The following is a 23,308-nucleotide window of genomic DNA, read 5'->3' as shown; positions in this document are numbered from 1 at the left end:
GAAAAAAACCTCATATTTTCTTTTGATAGTCACTTTAATTAGAAAAAAACTCCTATTCTCACTTTGATAGTCACTTTAATTGGAAAAAGCACTCATATTTTCCTTTAATATTCACTTTAATTTGGAAAAACACTCATATTCTCCCTTTGATAGTCACTTTAATTTGAAAGAAACTCCTATTCTCACTTTGATAGTCACTTTAATTTGAAAAGAAACTCCTATTTTCCTTTGATAGTCACTTTAATTTTAAAAGAAAACTCATATTTTCCCTTTGATAGTCACTTTAATTTGAAATAAACTCCTATTCTCACTTTGATAGTCACTTTAATTTGTAAAAAACCCTCAGATTTTCCCTTTGATAGTCACTTTAATTGGAAATAAAACTCATTCTCACTTTGATAGTCACTTTAATTAGAAAAAAAACTCCTATTTTCCCTTTGATAGTCACTTTAATTTGAAAGAAACTCCTATTCTCAATTTGATAGTCACTTTAATTTGAAAAAAAACCCTCATATTTTCCTTTGATATTCACTTTAATTTGGAAAAACACTCATATTCTCCCTTTGATAGTCACTTTGATTTGAAAAAAAATCCTATTTACCCTTTGATAGTCAATTTAATTTGAAAAGAAAACTCCTATTCTCACTTTGATAGTCACTTTAATTTGAAAAAAACCTCATATTTTCTTTTGATAGTCACTTTAATTAGAAAAGAAAACTCATATTTTCCCTTTCATAGTCATTTTAATTTGAAAGAAACTCCTATTCTCAATTTGATAGTCACTTTAATTTGAAAAACACCCTCTTATTTTCCCTTTGATATTCACTTTAATTTGGAAAAACACTCATATTCTCACTTTGATAGTCACTTTAATTTGTAAAAAACTCCTATTTTCCAATTGATTGTCAATTTAATTTGGAAAAACACTCATATTCTCCCTTTGATAGTCACTTTAATTTGAAAGGAACTCCTATTCTCACTTTGATAGTCACTTTAATTTGAAAAAACTCCTATTCTCACCTTGATAGTCACTTTAATTTGAAAAGAAAACTCATGTTTTCCCTTTGATAGTCACTTTAATTTGAAAAAAAACTCATATTTTCCTTTGATATTCACTTTAAATTGAAAAAACCCTCCTATGTTCCCTTTGATAGTCACTTTGATTTGAAAAAAAATCCTATTTTCCATTTGATAGTCACTTTAATTTGAAAAGAAAACTCCTATTCTCACTTTGATAGTCACTTTAATTTGAAAAAAACCTCATATTTTCTTTTGATAGTCACTTTAATTAGAAAAAAACTCATATTCTCACTTTGATAGTCACTTTAATTGGAAAAAGCACTCATATTTTCCTTTAATATTCACTTTAATTTGGAAAAACACTCATATTCTCCCTTTGATAGTCACTTTAATTTGAAAGAAACTCCTATTCTCACTTTGATAGTCACTTTAATTTGAAAAGAAACTCCTATTTTCCTTTGATAGTCACTTTAATTTTAAAAGAAAACTCATATTTTCCCTTTGATAGTCACTTTAATTTGAAATAAACTCCTATTCTCACTTTGATAGTCACTTTAATTTGTAAAAAACCCTCAGATTTTCCCTTTGATAGTCACTTTAATTTGAAATAAAACTCATTCTCACTTTGATAGTCACTTTAATTAGAAAAAAAACTCCTATTTTCCCTTTGATAGTCACTTTAATTTGAAAGAAACTCCTATTCTCAATTTGATAGTCACTTTAATTTGAAAAAAAACCCTCATATTTTCCTTTGATAGTCACTTTAATTTGAAAAAGCACTCATATTTTCCTTTGATATTCACTTTAATTTGGAAAAACACTCATATTCTCCCTTTGATAGTCACTTTGATTTGAAAAAAAATCCTATTTACCCTTTGATAGTCAATTTAATTTGAAAAGAAAACTCCTATTCTCACTTTGATAGTCACTTTAATTTGAAAAAAACCTCATATTTTCTTTTGATAGTCACTTTAATTAGAAACGAAAACTCATATTTTCCCTTTCATAGTCATTTTAATTTGAAAGAAACTCCTATTCTCAATTTGATAGTCACTTTAATTTGAAAAACACCCTCTTATTTTCCCTTTGATAGTCACTTTAATTTGAAAAAAACTCCTATTTTCACTTTGATAGTCACTTTAATTTGAAAAAACTCCTATTCTCACTTTGATAGTCACTTTAATTTGAAAAAGCACTCATATTTTCCTTTGATATTCACTTTAATTTGGAAAAACACTCATATTCTCACTTTGATAGTCACTTTAATTTGTAAAAAACTCCTATTTTCCAATTGATTGTCACTTTAATTTGAAAAGAAAACTCATATTCTCACTTTGATAGTCACTTTAATTTGAAAAACACCCTCCTATTATCCCTTTGATAGTCACTTTAATTTGAAAAGAAAACTCCTATTCTCACTTTGATAGTCACTTTAATTTGAAAAAAAAATCCTATTTTCCTTTGATAGACACTTTAATTTGAAAGAAACTCCTATTCTCACTTTTTAATAGTCACTCTAATTTGAAAAAAACCCTCCTATTTTCCCTTTGATAGTCACTTTAATTTGAAAGAAACTCCTATTCTCTTTTTTTTTTTTTTTTTTTGCCCTTGTCCTGTTCGGCAGCTTGGGCCAACAAGATGATGTGATTGAGAGCCTTCGGAGTCAGAACAGTTTTTGGTCTTGCAACAGGGAGAGACCTGGAGTCTTCTCCTGTTGCCTTCTCCGTCAGAAGTTGGCATGGCTGCCGTACACGACCGGGGGGGAATCCTCAAAGAGAGAGAGAAGAGAAGAGAGAGAAGAAAGTTGAGGGGGGAGGGGGGAAGGGGATAACATACAATGTCCTTGTTGTGCTACATATATTATTTGCAATAATCACACTCATCCAAATACTTTCCAACTGTTATTAGATTGAACCAGCCTGAGCAGCTCTATCTAGACAGTAAGATGATTTTCTAGATTAACCAGCCTGAGCAGCTCTATCTAGACAGTAAGATGATTTCCTAGATTTAACCAGCCTGAGCAGCTCTATCTAGACAGTAACATGAAGCAGGAACATGAAATAACAAAGAGGCAACAACAAAAGAGGAACATGATTTTTAAAGTTTGAGCAAATGATGACAGACAACAAGCAACTTCAGAAGCACCTTTCGTGAGGAGTGAAAGTGTGTGGGTGTGTGCGTGTATGTGTGTGTGAGTGTGTGTGGCTTGTCCACTGGGTGTGGCCGGAACTGTTGTGGGGGGACCCGTGGTGACACCCCGGGGTCCGAGGCCACCGCGCCCAGACACCGCCACCCCGGCAGACAGAAGCCCCCCAGGCCCGGGGAGACCCCAGCGAACCACCCCAGAGAGCCCCGCCCCCGCCCAAAAAGCACCCGACGGAGAATGCAGAGAGGAATCCCCCCCAGGCAAGAGGGGCCCACAAGAGAAGGACAAAGGGCACAGGGCCCCAGGCCCCGACCCAAGCCGCCAAGCCGAGAAAAGGCCGGAGCAGGGCCCCCGGGCCGAGCGGGCCGAGAGCCCCCCCAACCCCGGCGGCGAGTCCCACCGCACCCCCGGGAACAGGCCCACCCACCGCCCCCCCCAACCCGGCAAGGCAGAGACGGCCCCAGCCGCCGCGCCCCGGACCAGCCCCGCCCCCAGACCCAGGAAAGCGAAGTCCGGCGCAGGCCCCGGTCGGAGAACAGTCAACTCTACACCCCCAGGAGCCTCATATTCCACCCGCCCCATAACCCCTCCCCCCGGGTCTTGATTGGGAAACCCAACCCATGACCCACCCCGCACACACACACACACACACACACACACACACACACACACACACACACACGGAACGGGGGGGGGGGGGAGTGATGACTCTCGCACCCTCAGGCCGCCGGCCGGGCCCCCTCCCGGCCACCGCGGTATCCCAACTGCAGCACTTCTTCAACACAGGCTCTGGAAGCTTCCTCCTGCTCTGTTTCCTCCTCTGTGTGATGGACGGCCTGAGCAGGAGGAGCCACTGTGTCAAACTGTGCTTGGAGCTGGAAAAGCAGCAGGACAGCATTACTGTGGCTGAGAGTCTGAGTGCTCAACCACCACTGCATGGGTCCACGGAAACGCCACAGCTTGTCCTCAGTGTCAGCAAGCAAACCATGGCGTGTCTGTGAAAGCAGTTGTGTTGTGGAAGGCTCAGCAAGTGTTTGTGATGCTTTCTGAGGCTTGATCCCCGCTGACATGTTGTTGTAGAGGAGTTGACCAAGGCTCCTGGGGAACGTCGCCACTCTTCTTGTTAGAATGTCTTTGAAGTGATGGAACTCATTGGCCCCCTGCCGTGAGCGCCCAGCGTTTAGCTGAGTATTGACACGCTGTGTGAACTGACGGAACTCATTACTGCGGATACAGGACCAGAAGCAGAACTCTTTCAGAACCATGACATCATCACAAGAACAGCTGATATTGCAGAAAGTCTCATTTCTAAAGAAACAAAAGAACTTGGATTGATTCTTCAGAGGAGAGAAGGAGCTGCTGTTTGAGAGGAAACAAAATCAAGCAACACCTGCTGAGAAATAGACAAGTTCAACACAATGTGAGCTTCAACTGGCTGAAACATTTCTCTGAGCTCAATCCTTTGAGGTTCCTCGTCTCCTGAGGTTTTCGTTCAGCTCACTGTTCTTCAACCTCTGTGTTGTGATCTCAACTTGGAGTTTAAATAAGCAAATTGAAACAAAGAGAGTTTGGTCTTCTACTGGTCATCAGGCCTTGTTTTCTTACTGGGAAGAGAAAATCCCTGCTGAGGTTTAGTGAAACTTCTCCTTCACAATAAAACTTGCTTCTCTTGCTTTATCCACAAGTTGAAGAAGCTTTGGAAGAACTTGGTCAGATGTAAGGTCCTCACAGGGTGAGGTGTGGACAACGTGACAATGTGACTGTCACTCCTTGTTGGGAAGTGTTGTCTTCAGGATTTGAACCCAATGGATTTCAAGTACATGGCCTGAACCACTCAGCACAACATTTCAAAAGCTCTTGTGACGACTTGCAGCTTTCAAACAATGTCAATGACAAACATTTGAATCAAGCAATGTTGTCATTCTGTCCACCAGTCGGGCTTCCTTGAAGCAACCTAAACTAACAGAAATGATTTGATACTTCTGGACAAAACAAACCTTGAGTTATTACCTCCCGCTGTGATTGAATCTCCAGTATTTAAAGCTTGTAGCTCACAGGTGTGTTTAGTTACATAATCAGAGAGCGACAGAGTCCATCAATGTCTCATCACCTCCTGTGGATTCAATTCAGCAGATGAGAGAGGCACCTCATGGAGATCAAAGGAGATTAAAGGAGATCAGTGTCTGTTACCATGGAGATGCTCCCTGCTCAGTGTTGTAGCTACTTGGTCTACCTAGTTAGCATTTAGATGAGCTAATAGATATCATGCTAGTGTTGCTAACTTGGTTCCTTAAACAAATGTGGCTTTGGTGAAGAACTGCGCTCTACCGAGTGTAGCTCTAGCTGGTATGTTATTGTTACTTTTTCACTGTTACTATTATTTTCTGATATTTTTTCACTTTTACGAATACTTTATTGAAACATCGTTACACAGTACACATTAGCTCACATACATATTAGCATGTAAAAAAAAAACCCATGTTAGCATGTAGCTTGGTTGCATGGATTCAAAAAGCACATCAAAACATTCAGAACATTCAGGAATAGTGTGACTTTTGTTAAGATTTGGTGAATTGTTTCTGAAAAAAAAAATATATATATATGAAAAACTTCCCATTCAAAGTGGTTGGAGGTTTGATGAAAAACAAAAAAAGGCTCTAAACTTAAAAATAAAACATTGCAGCATCTGTCCTCTATTATGGAGACGATACGAGTCGGTAGAAAGAGACAGAATGGAGGCACAAAGATTATTATCATAGGAGTGTAATGATTCTAGAGTGTAATGTGTAATGATTCTACCAATATAAGAGCCAGAATACAGCTGAGCAGGTCTGGGATGGATTTCTTTCTTTCTCTGCCATGTGTAGTGAAGTAGAAATCAAGCTCAACACCACAGAAGCTGTTCTGCCCTTCATCATCTGCAGCCATATGGAAAGGACATACCAGTCAGTCACTAGTGCAAATGCAGAACGCAGTTTCAGCCTGAAATGAATTCCAAACTCTCTCTGGGCATGAAGGAGGCCAGACTCTCAAAGCTCACTTTGCTCTCCATAGAGAGACGTTGTGCTTGATAAGAAGGAGGTGGCTGAAAGGTTTGTGAGGATGAAGGAGAGGAAGATGGTGCTATAAAATATGAGGCTACGTTACTGTACATAGTTCAGAAATACCTTGGAGACTGGATGTTCAAACTGTTGGAGGCTTTTATATTGAACACTTTGGACTCTGGACACTTCATGTTGGCTACAATGGATGTTTTACTGGATTGGAGACATTCTTGTTGTCATTTCTTCTGGATGGGATTCAAACTACCCACCACTGGATGAAAACCTCATCAGTAAGTTATTAGTGATGACAGAGGCTCAGCTTGTCATCGATGCTGGCTGTCTGGCCTTTTCCTTAAAGAGTCTTGTTTTCATTGCTGTCTGTGTGGTGGAGCGCCGGGTCTGATTGGTTATTGCTTTAACGACAGGCAACCATGTTGCTGCAACACTGGTTTGTTGTCCTGTCTGGGTCCATCATGTGTGGGAGTAGAAGAGTCTGATCTGAAGGTGGAGGTCAGAGGAGAGTGACATCATGGAGGCAGAGGAGAGTGACATCATGGGGGCAGAGGAGAGTGACATCATGGGGGCAGAGGAGAGTGACATCATGCAGGAGAGTGACATCATGGAGGTCAGAGGAGAGTGACATCATGGAGGAGAGTGACATCATGGAGGTCAGAGGAGAGTGACATCATGGGGTCAGCACCAGAGCTCACCGTTATTTGGAGATGAAAGTCTGACACATGATCATCGTGCTGCAAATTCAGGATTCGGCCTCAAGTCTCAATAATGAAACATCTAGAACACTGCAGCTCAATAAAGGAACATCTGGTTCATTCATCATCTGGTTCAATTCACCACTTCAGCATCTGGTTCAATTCACCACTTCACCACTTCCCCATTTGGGTCAGTTCACTACTTCACCATCTTGTTCAATTCACCACTTCACCATCAGCTCTACCAGTTTTCCCCCGTAACAAAAAAGTTCCTGGTCCAGGTCCATTGTTGTCATACTAGTACACACAGTCTCCTCCTAAGTTTATTTTAGATTACAAACTTAGTGTGGAAAGTGGCGTACGCATCTTTCAGGACCTGTTTTGTCATAATCCACCTTTATAAATGAGGCCAGATATTGTTCTGGCTCCATCATGTTCCTGGTTCAGGATCAGTTTAACATCCAGACCCAGAGCATCGAGTGTTTTTAGGAGAAAATCATGAAATGTGTCGGCGTTGCTGTTTGAAAGCTCCTCAAAGTGAATAAAGCCCCGATACTGTTGGTTGAGTCCTTTTGCTTCTTGAAGATGTTGCTGGTTGGTCTGGGAGGAGGATTCTCACACACAAAGTCAAAGCCTCTTTGGAAATTTAACAAAAAGGATCATGGTTGATGACCAAAGGGCTCGTCCGGGAATTGAACCCGGGACCTCTCGCACCCAAAGCGAGAATCATACTCCTAGACCAACGAGCCGACATGGTGAAGAAGCTAAAGGACTCCAGTGATGTCATAAATAAGGGAGGAGATCAAGACTGACACTGTCAGGTCACAGTTTGACAGTCTGGTTCAGTAGCACATGCTCAGTAACAGCGCTCCGTAGCCTCCGCCTGTCCCTGTGGGTGGAGTCGGGAGTGTGAAAGAAAAGTTCCACCTTGAGACCCAGGACCAAAAAGTGACGGTTGCAGTGGATCCGAGCACCACTGTCGTATAAACGGAGACAAATGTGACTGAAGTTTTGAGGTTCCACTTGTTTTTGTTGTGGTGTAAACGGACCTTAAATCATCCGTATATTAGAACCCTGATTGCTGTGGGCTGAAGATGGAGATGTGTAGTCTGTAAGTCACTGTTGGGCCGAGACCACCATGCTCACCCCTCTCCGGACAGGAGGGTGGGGGGCGTTTCTTTGAGAACAAAGAAAATGTGGTCATCACTGGAAAAATTTGCCACTGGTCACGTGACCTGTCATCTTGGAAGCTGCATCCCTCAAGCTCACCACCAGGGGGATCCACCAACTCCGCCACACCCATGGTCTGGAGACCTGAGACCAGCCCAAGGACCTGGGCTGAGACGCATCCTGAGCGCAGCAGGAGTCGGACTTGGACGTGCAAGTATATAAAGTCCAACTCACAAAACTCCAACCATCTGCAAGACGGATTTGTGTCAAGCAAGATGCTCGACTTCATGAGAAAATGATCGTTGTGTTTCGTCTGCAACGCAGGTGTGTGTGTGTGTGTGTGTGTGTGTGTGTGTGTGTGTGTGTGTGTGTGTGTGTGTGTGTGTGTGTGTGTGTGTGTGTGTGTGTGTGTGTGTGTGTGTGTGTGTGTCCGTGTGCCACTGTGCTCTTACTGACCGAGGATCTCCGCTGCCTGCATGACATCAGGGGCGGTGTGAGGACGTGTGCGTGTCGTTGCCCTGTTGCTGATGGAGCCGCTCCATCACAGCCTCCTCCTGCTCACATCCTGCATACATCCTGCACCTCCTCCTGCACCTCCTCCTGGTCACATCCTGCACCACATCCTGCACCTCCTCCTGCACGTCGTCCTGCACACATTCTACACACATCCTGCACCTCCACCTGTACATATCCTGCACATCCTCCTGCACATCCTCCTGCACCTTCTCCTCAGCCTCCTCTTGCACCTCCTTCTGCGCCGCCTTCTGTACCTCCTCCAGCACATATCCTGCACCTCCTGCTGTGCCTCCTCCTGCATATATCCTGCGCATCCTCATGCACCTCCTCCTGCAGACATTCTGGGCCTCCTCTTCCCTGTCCTCCTCCTCCTGCACCTCCTTCTGCGCCTCCTCCTGCACCTCCTCCTCCCCCCTTCTTCCCCGTCCTGCGCCTCCTCCTGCACACACATATTCTGCACCTCTTTCTGCGCCTCATCCTGTGCCTCCTCCTCCTGCTCCTCCTGCTGCGCCTCCTGCACCTCCTACTACGCACCCTCCTGCTCACATCATGCGCCTCCTCTTGTACACATCCTGTGCCTCCTCCCCCTCCTCCTCCTCCTGTACACATCCTGCGCCTCCTCCTCCTCCACCTCCTCAGCCTCCTCATGTGCCTCCTCTTGCACACCTCCTGCAAAAATTCTGCATCACATCCTGCACTTCCTCCTGCACCTTCTCCTGTGCCTCCTCCTGCAAAAATCCCGCGCCTCCTCCTGCACCTCCTCCTGTACACATCCTGTGCCTCCTCCTACAGACATCCTGGACCCATCCTGCACCTTCTGCTGCGCCTCCTGCACCTCCTACTACACACCCTTCTGCCTCCTCCTCCCCCTCCTCCTCCTACTGCACCTCCTTCTGCAGCTCCTCCTTCGCCTCTTCCTCCCCCTCCTGCACAAATCCTGCTTCTCCTCTTGCACCTCCTCCTCCCCCTTTCCTCCTCCTCTGCGCCTCTTCCTCCACACATCCTACGCCTCTCCTTGCACACCTCCTGCGCCTCCTCCTGCAAAAATTCTTCGCCACATCCTGCACCTTCTCCTGCACCTCCTCCTGCACCTCCTCCTGCACACATCCTGCGCCTCCTCCAGAGCCTCCTCCAGAGCCTCCTGCTGCATCTCCTTCTGCGCCTCATCCTGTGCCTCCTCCTCCTCCTCCACACATCATGCACCTCCTTCTGCACCTCCTCCTCCACACCCTCCTGCACACATCCTGCGCCTCCTCTTGCACACATCCTTGAACGTCCTCCTGCACCTCCTTCTGTGCCACATCCTGTGCCTCCTCCCCCCTCCTCCTCCTGTACACATCCTGCGCCTCCTCCTGCACCTCCCCCCTTTCCTCCTCCTCCTGCGTCTCCTCCTGCACACATCCTGTGCCTCCTCTTGTACAAACCCTTCGCCACATCCTGCACCTTCTCTTGCGCCTTCTCCTGTACCTCCTCCTCCACACATCCTGCACCTCCTTCTGCACATCCTACTCCGAACCCTTCTGCACACATCCTGTGCCTCCTCCTGTACCTCCTTCTGCACCTCCGCCTGCACCTCCTCCTGCACACATACATACATACAAACATAAAAGTCAATAAATTAAAGCAGTTGAAAACAGAAACTTTTGCATAAACACAGCAGCAAGTGTTCAGGTGAGTCGGGATCGATTGTAAAAGGAGGAACCGTTTGTTTGGACCTGTCCAGTTTATCAAACTTGTCCTCCATCAACTCTTTCCACTTGTTATTTGGGCTGATCTGATCACATATGTTGAAAAGATGAGCATTAATAATCTACACAGCAGGAGAGGAGCCATGGCACCGCCAGTCACAGGCGCCGTCCCTCTGGACGTCTGGGGGCGTCCCAATGTAGATAAGATATGTTTTCTGTCAGGACGACTTCAGCTTTCTCTTGTCCTTCAGTCTCTGATCTTCATGCTGCTCCAAATCAGTGGCCATGTTTCCAGTCTTCCAGCCGAGCTCTACATTTCTCCAAGTTGATTTCAGTTCTGGTCATTCCTCTCCCCAGCAGACCTGGAGAAAGTAATACATTTCTTCATCTGGTCCAGGCTGGATTACTGTAACTCCCTTTATTCTGGCATCAGGAGGCTCAATGTTCAAAGACTGCAGCTGGAGCAGAATTCTGCTACCAGGTTTTTAACAGGCACCAGGAGGAGGGACCACATTTCACCAATCCCTTCTTCCTTTCACTGGCTGCCTGTCAGTTTTAGAAGAGATTTTAAAATGCTACTGCTTGTTTTTAAAGCCTTGAATGGTCTGACTCATCCAGATATCAGAGACCTGTTATGATTATAATAACTATTACCAGAGGTTTGTATTTCTCGAAGGAAATGCAAGTGTGAATGCTGAAGGTTGAACAAACCTGATCTCCTTTGATCTCTGCATCTCCAAGGCTCCAGTGCTGAGATCATATCAGATTGAAGGAGATCATTGGCTGTTGCTGTGTAAATGGTAAGATCAAAGATTTTCTCCTGCTTTGATCTGCTCTGATCTCCATGAGGTACCTCTCCCATCTGCTTTGTTTGGGACATTTTTTCAAAGTTTTTTATGATTTGTTCAGACACAGTTAAAGATATAAAAAGCAAACAGCACAGCAGTCATCTCATGAACAAGCTGCACTTTTTTTTTATTTGAATGGCAAATAAGTCATAATAATAATTATAATAAAGATTTTGGATCACTAATGTGTGACTGCCTTCAGCATTCACAAAATAATGCATAATATTTATGGCGCCTTTCAAACCACTCAAGGTCACCTCACAAAGTGAAATAAGCCAGACCGTTCCTCTGACAGGGGTCTACTAATGGTACCAAGAACAAGGCTCATTACCAGGGTGACAGAGCCTTTACTCTCCGGCCTTCGGCTCTGGAACTCAGGCAGGAAAACTCAATATCCTGTTTTAAGTCTCGTCTGAAAACAAATTTTTATCACTTGGCTTTTATTAACTGGTGTTAACAGGTAGCATGTCTTTAGCATTCTCAGGCTAAAGCTACACATGGTGTTTGTGTACTTGATCACGTGCCAATAAGAACTTGAAATTGCCATGTGTTAGTGGTTCTTGGTGACAAGAATCCATCAGTGTGTCTGTTAAACTTGACTCTGGTGGGACTTGAACCCAGAGCCTTTGAATGACTTGTCAACTGCTCGGAGTTCAATGCTCTATCCATTGTGCCACAGAGCCAAACATTAGCAGACCTCAGTGGTCACACAGTTACAGTATTTCTGTGCTGTAGTTCCCGTTAAGACGCAAATAGGAAACTCGACATAGAGCTAAGGTTCTTCCTGAAGAGTTTCTAGATATTTATGTGTATAAAGTACCAGAATGGTGTTGTGTGGATCACAGAAACACTCAGGATCATTTAAACCTCATTTTTCAGAGAAAACGCTAAACTTTTCTTACATTTCGGTGTCGTTCAGGCGACAACAGAGCTCAGAGCCCCTGAAAACACAACTTTTTGAAAATGGCTCCAAAGGTGGAAGTTCTTGGAAAAGCTTCAACTCCATCATCATGTAAACGGGAGAAAAGGTTATTTTCTGGAAACTCTCAGGCTCCGCCCCCTTTTAGACAGAAAAATCTGTTCCTGGTCACCATGTTGGTCGTAACTAGTTCTTCTGCACATGCTCAGTAGAGACAATCAGAACAACGTTTCCTCCGTGGTGTCATGACTGACAGTCCATATTCTCCTTTTATTTTGACAGTCACCATAATAACAATCCAACTTGGCCGTCTGTCCATGAGAGTCTCTGTGTAGAAACTTTCTTATATTACTTAGAACTACTTACATTAAAGCCACATTACATGAACTCAATCATATCGGTAGTTTAGTAAAAAGAGAAGGTTTCCTGGTGGAGCTCAGACCTTCAGGATTCTTGCTCCTGCTCATGTTAGACAGATAAACTGTAATATCCTTATTCCAGCACTAGAGGCTCTGTGGTGCAATGGACAGCGCATTGGACTTCTAGCCTTGTCTTCAGGGAAGACATTCAAAGGTTGTGGGTTCTAGTCCTACCAGAGCTGTCTTTATTTGGAGGCAGAAGGTGATCGGTTGTGGAAAAGAGACATGTCGATGTTCCTAGAATTCATTAACAGCATCACTTCATATCAGAAGTACCTAGCTTTAGCCAGAGAATGCTAACCAACGTGTTAGCTGCTAGCTGAAGAGACGAATAAATCGCTGCTGCTTCTGGGAGCCGCTAGTTGGTCGTAAACATCCATCACTGCTTTGCTTTTCAAGTCTGTTAACACCTGGAGAAAACAGACGCTCTAGTGGAAAGACCACCATGTTTTGGATTGTTATTATGGTAACTGTCAAAATAAAACCACTGTACTTAAATGTTAAGTACGGAAGACTTTTAGGGCCACTGAAGAAAAAAAAAATTCCGAAGGCTAGAAAAAAAAATAACCTTCATGCTATCTGATAAAAAAAATGGTCAATGGATTCTAGCGAATGTCTCTCTATCATTTTACTATAGATCTGGGATCCCCCCTCCCTTCTCGTGTCACATGACCCCCGCTTGAGCCAATCGAGAATGAAACATGGCTGGCATTTCAGGAAATTATGTTTTATTCACGGACTGAGTGTTTCAGATGATGAATATTATGAAGTAGATGACGGCTTTAGAAGCGATTGAAGTAACTCCTCTTCCACCGTCCAATTCATCCATATTAGAAATCAGCGGGCAGCGTTAAGGCAGTGGCGGCACTTTGTGTCACGATCGCCCGTAATGCTACGCTTAGCGACCCGCTAACCTCCGGGACTCGACGTGAAAAGTCATTTTACACACAAAATACTAGAATGAGCTTCGATAGGCCTTTTCTCACACAGCTGCTAAATCCCGTGTTTTCAGGTGCAGTACAGACTAAGTTACGGGTATAAACGCTTCATCGTGAGTTGCCATGACGCGAACCCAGAAATGAGGTCCCTTTGTCGGGGTCACTCCACAGAAAGCACCGCTGAATCACCGTTTTCACATAAAAACTTTTTTTTATAAGAACTGGATTGTATATGTCGTTATTCATGGTACAGTGGAGGAACTCTTGGAAATTCATGTTCAGAAACATTGTCCGGAGCTGTATAGGCGGAGATGCCCACCTGTGTCACCATCAGGTGGGCATGACAACGCCGACTGGCACAGCCTGTGACCCCGCAACTGATTAGTTCACGCGCTGGGACCAAATTTTCAAAAAAAACACTTTATATAGTGAGATATGAAAGTAAAAACAACAGCAGTGAAAACAGTCAAAATGAGCTTTAGGGCCCAAAGGGTTAAAAACCTCCACCTCTTGCCATCAATTCTTGCCTACTACCGTGAATAACTGTTGATGTCAGCGCATTTATATTTATTTCATTGATCCTTTGGTGTACCACTAGAGGGAGGCCCGAGTACCACTAGTGGAATGCGTACCACACTTTGAGAATGACTCATCTACACTATACTAACAAGGAGATGTGAGTTCATCCACTGTCTCAGTCTCTCAGGGGCGGAGCCAAACTCTGCACAGACGCTTGTGTAACCACAGCGGCGTGTCACTCAAACTGTGGGGGAGGGGCTCACGCAGCACAGCAGTTGGATCACATGACCTCTCTTGGTGGGAACCTGGTCCTATGTGAGCGTTGGTGGTTAAGTGGTAGAATTCTCGCCGGGAGGCCCGGGTTCAATTCCCGGCCAATGCAACAGACCTTTTCTGAACCCTACTTTGTGAACAGTTGACATAAATATCACACCGTGGGGTTTTTTCTTACTGGTCAACTTATGCTGATTTTCCCTCCTCCTCCTCCTCCTCCTCCTCCTCCTCCTCCTCCTCCTCAGCTTCAGGGTCCATCATGCAGCCATGACAGCCACCGCGACATCAAGTGCGCTCGTGTTCCAATTCTCCATTAACGCCGCTGCGTGCACGTAAATTTGCATTTCCACACTTCTGAGGACGCCTTGCAAGTAGTTACTCATGACGTAGGCGAGTACACACTGGTGTTCTAAGAATTGGAAAACGGCCTCTGTCACCAACTCTTTCATACTTATCCTGTTTGAAATAAATTGTTTCCTCCACTCAGTATGTACCGGTACTTTATGATACAGTCCGGGTTTTTATGTGTTTTCACTGACTAAAGTTGTGGATGGTACTGAAAGTACTGTACCAAACCGTCACCCTCATGCTTGATGATGTGGACTTGTTGGGTTTCTCCTGTAAAAACACCAAGAAATGACTGTCTTGTATTCGGTGCTCGATAAGTAAAGTAGACTGAGACTGAGCAACAACACAACACTACTGCTTGGACATGTTTACTGGATCACATCATGGATGATGGATGGATGGATGGATGGATGGATGGATGGATGGATGGATGGATGGATGGATGGATGGATGGATGATGGATGGATGGATGGATGGATGGATGGATGGATGGATGGATGGATGTAATATACAGACATGACTTATGTTCATTCTGGAGGTGAGGGCTGATGTTCCCCTCCAAAGAGAGAAGCTGCTGGTAGCTCACTCTCTATGTTCCTCTGGAGGTGAGGGGGGAACTCCTGTTCTCACTTTCATTGTCACTTTAATTTGAAAAAAACATAGATTCTATTTTCACCAAGATGTTAGTGAGTTAGTTTTACCAGTAAATGGCTGCTCCATCCTCAATTCTCCTATAACCAGCCCCCCCCCACCCACCCCCCCACCCCCCAACCCCCCCCACCCCCCATCCCCCCCAAACACACACACACACACACACACACACACACACACACACAACAGCTGGGCCTCCTGGGGGTCGTTTGGAGGGTCATAATTTATTTACACATGTTATAGATAATATCAAAGTAAGTGGTGTATTAGTCAATGATATCAGTGATTTCATGTCTGTTTGTTTTAGAAAAACTCTTCAACGACATACTAGATACATTCAGAGAAATGAAATCTAATTCATTAAATCTAGGTCAAACCAAAATCATGATATTTGGAAACTATGAAATAAATAAACAGGTAAAGGTTCAAGTAGAGGGTGTAGATAGAGAAAAGGTGATTGAAGACAAATTTCTAGAAAAATGTAAGGATGAGTACGAGCACATTACAACTCTACAAAGCTGATTTCCTTTGATCTGAGCGTCTCCATGGCTCCAGTGCTGATCTCCTATCAGATGAAAGGAGATCAGTGCCTTTTGCCATGGAGATGCTCAGATCCAAGATTTCCTCTGGCTTTGATCTCCGTTGATCTCCATCCGGTGCCTCTCCCATCCACTTTGTGATGAAAGGCTCATTATTGTTCTTTTTCACAACCTTGGTGATGACGTCATCATTAGATTCAGGTATGCTGAAGCAGGCAGAGAACTAAAACATGCAGGACACCAGCACTCTCTGACCCAGTTTGGACACCCTGTCGTAGACCATCAAGAGACAGCTTAGTTTTATCCTACTGATGACGTGTTGCTGCAATAGTCATCTTGCTCAGTTTCAAGTTTCTTCACACAAACAGCCTGAACAGGGACTTGAACCCTGGACCCTCAGATTAAAAGTCTGATGCTCTACCATCTGGGCTGCCCAGGCCTGCCAACACAGTGTTGTGTCTCCATATGATTCTCACTTCTGAGTGAGACGAAGCAGACACTGATCCTGACCACCAAGGTGCAGAAGTGGAGACTCTTCTTGCTCGCTGTTTTGAAACTCAACAAATGTTTCGTCCGTTGTTCCTTCTTGAAGAAGCTGAAAAGCTCCGCTCTGGATTTGAAAACAATCAGGAAACATCTGAGCAGACTGCTGGCTGTATTGCATGATATTTTCTCACTGCCTGATTGGCTGCAGGTGAGAAGTTTTGCTTCAGGAAAACCAGTTTTCTCTCCATTTGAAGCTGGAATGAAGAACTGCTTGGTTTTACAGCAAACCTGAACAGGGATTTTAAAAAACCCCGACAACAAAATGAAAGAGAATCATCACAGCCAGATTCTGGTTTGAGTTTTCTATCTCATTGAACTCATTTCTCAGAGCAGCTGGATGGAATATTGCAGAAAGTATTTAACCTTCTGGAAATGGAGGTCATCTTCAAACTGTACTATCTGGGCCAAATCTAAAAACCTCCAAACTATTCAGCAGGAAACATCAGGGGACAGTCTTCTGTAGTAACAAGACTTTAGCTGGGTATTTGCTGTGAAGTATTCTGGAATGACAGGAGTAAAATCCAACCTGTCACTGGATGGTTTGTGTTCTGGTAATGGATGGATTGTGTTCTGGTAATGGATGGTTTGTGTTCTGGTAATGGATGGTTTGTGTTCTGGTAATGGACCATCAAAGCAGCAGTTCCATTGTTCCGCTGAAGAAATGGAACTACTGACCATCAGGTACAAAAACAAACCCTGAGCTAAACAAAATACTAACACAATGGAGTTTTATACTTTAAGGGTGATTGTGGCTCAGTGGTAGAGTCCGTCGTCCAATAACTGGAGGGTTGGCAGTTTGAATCCCACTCTATCAAAAAGGCATTGTCATTGTGTCCTTGGGCAAGCCCACATTGCCTCGTATGAATGGTGCATGAATGTTGGTGGTGGTCGGAGGGGCTGTTGGTGCAAAATGGCAGCTACGCCTCTGTCAGCAGCCCCAGAGCAGCTGTGGCTACAACGTAGCTTAGCATCACTGGTGGGACTGGTATGAATAAATAATGGTCTCTGGATGTGCTTTGAGTCAGCGTGAAGAAAGTACTATATTAATCCAATTATAACAGTTTTCATGCATCCTACAGGCATTGATGGGTACAAATGGGTACTAATAGGTACTAATGGGTACTAACCAGGCACAGTTGGTGGTAGTAATGATTGTGTGAAATGACTGATTAGTTATGCTTTACATCCACAAGACAAGAGGATTGTTAGAATGTGTTTGTGAATTCACACTCAATATAGACATAGAGCATGTAGACATAGAGCATATAGACAAAGAGCATAAAGACATAGAACATATGTACATAGAGTATATAGACATAGATCATATAGACATAGAGCATGTAGACATAGAGCATGTAGACATATAGCATATAGACATAGAGTATATAGACATAGAGCATGTAGACATAGAGCATATAGACATAGAGTATATAGACATAGAGCTTTTGGGTTCTTTGTAGAACAATGTGACGGTTCCAACAACAACAAGGGAGCTTAACTGGTGACAGTAATGGTGTGTGTGTGTGTGTGTGTGTGTGTGTGTGTGTGTGTGTGTGTGTGTGTGTGTGTGTGTGTGTGTGTGTGTGTGTGTGTGTGTGTGGCTGTTTGTCTCTGACTGTCCTGTGATGGAGGAGACCCTCCAGAGTGGATCCTGTCCTCGTCCATAGTAATGTGGGAGCAGCTAGTTATAGTTATTTAGTTATTTAGTTGTCAGGTTAGTGAAATATCTCCTAAAATGTTCTGACTCCAACCATGAAATCCTCACTAACAGACAACACTTCCATAAATCCTCCCCTCCAGCAAGCAGCCACACACCACAATCCAGAGTGTCCTGGTGAGAGAGGGACAGTGTCCTGGTGAGAGAGGGACACATGCTGCTCAGGGCTTTTCCTCCTTGTCTTACAGGAACTGATTCAGTTCAATCAAAACCACCAGAACAATGATTTAGCTGTATGAGGTTGTGGGTTCAATCCCCAGCATCTCCAAGCTTTATGTCTCACATCAACAGCAGCAAGTAGATTAATAGTGAGTTAGTGTCTCTTGATGGTGAGGAGACAAGAGACAAACAGGCTCTGACACGTCTCACTCACAAACATGAGACACTTTACTGTCCCATTCTACAAACTTCTTCAAGTCTTCTTCATCATCGCTCTATATTCTTTATCATCTTTGACAGGTGGAGCCACTCAGAGTAGTGACGGTGGTATAGTGGTGAGCATAGCTGCCTTCCAAGCAGTTGACCCGGGTTCGATTCCCGGCCGTCACAGAGGAGAGACTTTCCTCTACTAGTTGGGATGTTGGATCTTTTTCAGTTCATTCAAACTTTTATTCAAAGACTCAGTCTCCTGATCATTGAATGTCCTCTTTGAGAAAACACAACTCTTGGACAAATGAGCCACACCCTTCCAAGAAAACCAGCTCCAGCAACCAGACACACAATACGGTAGAATCCTCTCCTTCCATGCAGGGTCCAGGGTTTGATTCCCGGCCAATGCAGCCCATTGTTTTTAACCCTCCTCCTGTGTGAGCTTTCACAACCCAGTCACATGTTAACGGCTCAGTTTGGATCTGAGTCTTAGGCTCCGTTTACACCACAACATTCCAAGTGACAACAACTTGTCCGTTAAGGAAAAGTGAAGCTTTTACAGGACAGCAGCTCTACGGAGGCCGCCATGTTTGTTACTCACACATGAGTCGAAGCACTATTTACCACGGCGGAGGTGTACATGCTCAGTAACAGTGCTCCGTAGCCTCCGCCTGTCCCTGTGGGGGGAGTCGGGAGTGTGAAAGAAAAGTTCCACCTTGAGAGCCGGGACCAAAAAGTGACGGTTGCAGTGGATCCGAGCACCACTGTCGTATAAACGGAGACAAATGTGACTAAAGTTTTGTGGTTCCACTTGTTTTTGTTGTGGTGTAAACGGGCCTTAAATCATCTATAAATTAGAACCCTGATTGTTGTGGGCTGACAATCTTTGAATAAAGAAGAGAAAGAGTGAAAATGCTCCACTGTATCACCTCAGCATGACCAACAAGAGATTAGCAGCGATACAAATATGTCAGAAAATAGACTTTGTAAATGACCTGGATATTAAGTTCTTTATTGCAATGGTTCATGAGTAGGTTTTTTTATGTTGTAATGGTAGTATAGTGTTTATGCTTTTACTTTGAAAGAACTCACAGACAAGGTGTGGTAAATCAGAAGTAACTGTTGTAAATCAGATGGAAGTACCAGGAACGTTGATGGGCAGTAAAAGCCATGCTTAGTGTACTGTGAGTTAAATTTTACAGTTTAATTGTAATGTAAAGTAAAAGGTAATTTATATTATTTCATGGTACAGACATATGGTTAGAAAGGACAAAGTTGTAAATATACATGGAAATTACATATTAAGAGCACTCAAGGTAGAGATTGTCAACGGTTAATAATTTAAGGCAATTTATTTAAGGTAGTAAATATGGTAAAAGTTTAAAGGTAAAACATGCTGTTAAGAGTTGCTCATGGTATTTTTCTGTGTACATTGTAGTACTTACGGTGAGTTCACCTGCAAGGCTCAATAAAGTAGAGAAGCATCAGTTTGAGAGAGCATCTTTTCTACCGCGGCTGCTCCAGGCTTCACTGATCCACAAAGAGGTGCAACTGTTGGCATTCCAAAAGGAGAGTCAGGAGGACTGAATACATTCTATTAAAGTACTTTGATCTGATCTATTGAAGACTTTGATCTTACCTTTAACACTAAACAAAGAGATTCACAATTCAAGTGTTAAAGTGCAGAGAATCTCACAGCAAATCCTCAATGTCAAACATCAAATAGATCCAACTGTCATTTGACACACACACACACACACACACACACACACACACACACACACACACACACACACACACACACACACACACACACACACACACCTTCCCCCTGTCTGGCGGTGGTTCCCTGACCTCGGGGCAGGCGCAGGAAAGGCAGAACAGGGATCATGATGCTGCACATAAAAGACAAAAACCTCTGAAACCAGGAAATCTAGTGTATGTCCCAGACTACATACGTACCTTTCATCTTCAGCTTATAATCTGGAAGGTTTGGGGATTAATATGCTTAATGTGCTGAGATAGTCTCGGGTGGTACGGGTTGAAAACCAGTTGCTTGTTACAGTACCAGTGATTGGTTATTGATCCACTCCTGCTTTACAGCCACACAGAAGCAATGCCCGTCAGGCTGGCAGAAGTTTCAGAACAGCTGCTACTACAAGTCTTCAATTAACACGACCTGGGAGAGCGGGCGGCAGTTCTGCCAGGGCAAACAGGCCGACCTGGTGACCATCAAGAGCCGAGAGGAAATGGTAAGGTTCTCCACTTGGACTGCTCTGTCTGCAGGAAACTGGATGTGTCCATTGCTCCCCATGAGTGTGTGTGTGTACTTTGTGTTGTCCAGACCTGAACAGGAACTGTTGTGTCTCTTCTGTGGCAGGAATTCATCAGTAAACTGTTCAGCGGAGGTTCTGAGGTCTGGATCGGACTGAGTGACAGTGGAGTGGAGGGAGAGTGGAAATGGGTGGATGGGTCCGACCTGGAGTTAACGTAGGGAATCCCTCATGATTCTATCAAGACTTCTACTTCTACCTCTACTTCTACTCCTACTCCTACTTTTACTTTTACTTGTACTTCTACTCCTAGTTCTACTCCTAGTTCTACTTCTAGTTCTAGTTCTAGTCCTCCTTCTCCTTCATTCTCCTCCTCCTCCTCCTCCTCCTTCATCTTCTTCTTCTTCTTGAATGACTTGACCTGATGAGGAGGCAGTCATTTGATTTGACGAGTTGAGGAAGTAGTGATTTTACCTGATCTCATGAGAAGGTAGTGATTTGATTTGATTTTACCTGATGAGGTAAGATATGAGGAGGCAGTGATGAGGAGGCCGTGATGAGGAGGCAGTGATTTGACCTGATCAGGAGGACGTAGTGATTTGATCTGATGAGGAGGCAGTGATGAGGAGGCTGTGATGAGGAGGCAGTGATTTGACCTGGTGAGGAGGACGTAGTGATTTGATCTGGTGAAGAAGCAGTGATTTGATCTGATGAGGACGTACTGATTTGATCTGATGAGGAGGCCATGATTTGATCTGATGAGGAGGTAGTGATTTGTTCTGATGAGGAGGCAGTGATGAGGAGGCAGTGATTTGATCTGATGAGGAGGCAGTGATTTGATCTGATGAGGACGTAGTGATTTGTTCTGATGAGGAGGCAGTGATTTGATCTGATGAGGAGGCAGTGATTTGATCTGATGAGGAGGCAGTGATTTGATCTGATGAGGAGGCACTGACGAGGATGCAGTGATGAGGAAGCAGTGATTTGACCTGATGATAATGATTAATGGACAGTCTGGACCTTTCTAGTATTCTATCTTCATTTGGCCAGAGTACTTCAGCAAATATACTCGTGTAGATATTGTGTACTCATTGTGATACATATACCAAGTATATATATTGTATACTCATTGTGATACATATACCACGAATACATATTGTGTACTCATTGTGATACATATACCACGTATAGATATTGTGGACTTATTGTGATACATATACCACGTATAGATATTGTATTTTTATACATATACCACGTATAAATATTGTGTACTGACTGTGATACATATAGCACGTATAGATATTGTGTACTCACTGTGATACAGATACCATCCTCTGAAGTTCTGCAGACTCCTAACAGGTGTTCCTGTCCTCAGGTTCTGGGGTAAAGACCAACCCAACAGCTACAATGGCAGGGACCAGGACTGCGTGGAGATCTGGCACCAGACCAGCGGGACCGTTGAGTGGAACGACGAGAGCTGTACCATCAAGCAGTACTTCATCTGTGAGATGTAGCCTCTCTGCAAACAGAAGACTCATCACTCCACACAAACCACTGCTCATGGACACAGTACTGCATTACAATGCAGTATTGCATTACAATGCAGTATAGTATAGCGTTACAATGCAGTATAGCGTTACAATGCAGAATCGCATTACAATGCAGTATTGCATTACATTGCAGTATTGCATTACAATGCAGTATTACATTACAATGCAGTATTGCATTACAATGCAGTATAGCATTACAATGCAGTATAGCAGTATTACATTACAATGCAGTATTACAACAGACGCTTACAGGCTTTCCATTGCTCAGGTTTATACCTTCTTTTCCAGATGTGCCCCTCTGTTACCAGGAATACGTGGTTCCATTGTGCTTGTTTACTTCAATAAAGCTGATTTTCTCTGATGTCATCACTGCTTTTGGAAATACTCTGCAGTGCGATGGTGCAACGGCCTCATGTGGTGATTGTGGCTTTAATACGACCTTAGGCAGCATGAAGCCCAACTCAGCCATAACACTAGGGGTGTAGGAAGGAGTTTCACCCTGGGCGGGCAGGGGGGGGGGGGGCATGTTGGAAACCTGACAGATCCCTGAAGAGTTGACGAAGAAATGTCAAAAATGAACTTCATCTCAAAGTACTTGGAAAAACTGCGTCTCCTCTTCGTCCATAACTAAATGGCTGGGGACTCAAAGCATAATGATGATGTCATCACAGGATTGTACTCTTACTACCAAGCTAAATATTTCAGTACACAAGCTTAGTACTCACACACAGGTGTATGTTTTAATATGTTTTATTGGTGGAAATCCATTTGATTGTGGTAAACAATGTATTTCCTGGTTGAACTGGTTCTTTCAGTAACAACTCTGACACGTAAAGAACAAGACGAATACCGAGACAAGGATACTGTTATTGAAAACAGACACACTTCACAAACTACAGACCCACAATGCTTCGTCACTTTCTGCAGAGGAACATAGAGAGTGAGCTACCAGCAGCTTCTCTCTGTGGAGGAACACATCAGTCCTCACCTCCACCCTTTCTGACAGGGTGTTTGATGGATGAAGAATTCATCAAATTCATCAATTCCTTGGCTTGGTTCACTGGTGTGTGTGTATGTGTGTGTGCGCGCTCGTGTGTGTGTGTGT

General features: G+C 43.8%; 1 protein-coding gene across 1 annotated transcript; it reads left to right on the top strand.

Moving 5' to 3' along the window:
- Positions 1-16,955: 16,955 nt before the first annotated feature.
- LOC308128366 (C-type lectin domain family 17, member A-like) lies at positions 16,956-22,568 on the top strand (the record flags this gene model as incomplete). The annotated part of the gene is made up of 5 exons (XM_080494067.1): positions 16,956-16,975; positions 19,819-19,826; positions 20,484-20,632; positions 20,761-20,870; positions 22,029-22,568. 5 exons carry the CDS (start codon positions 16,956-16,958, stop codon positions 22,165-22,167), a joined length of 426 nt encoding a protein of 141 aa, XP_080350193.1. The 3' UTR covers positions 22,168-22,568.
- Between the last annotated feature and the right edge of the window lie 740 nt (positions 22,569-23,308).

Source organism: Lipophrys pholis, assembly GCF_963383615.2.
Source record: "Lipophrys pholis genome assembly, contig: SCAFFOLD_24, whole genome shotgun sequence".
In the NCBI taxonomy this organism is placed as follows: Eukaryota; Metazoa; Chordata; class Actinopteri; order Blenniiformes; family Blenniidae; genus Lipophrys; species Lipophrys pholis.
Note: the sequence above shows the minus strand (reverse complement) of the source record. Positions and strands in the feature narration are given on the sequence as shown.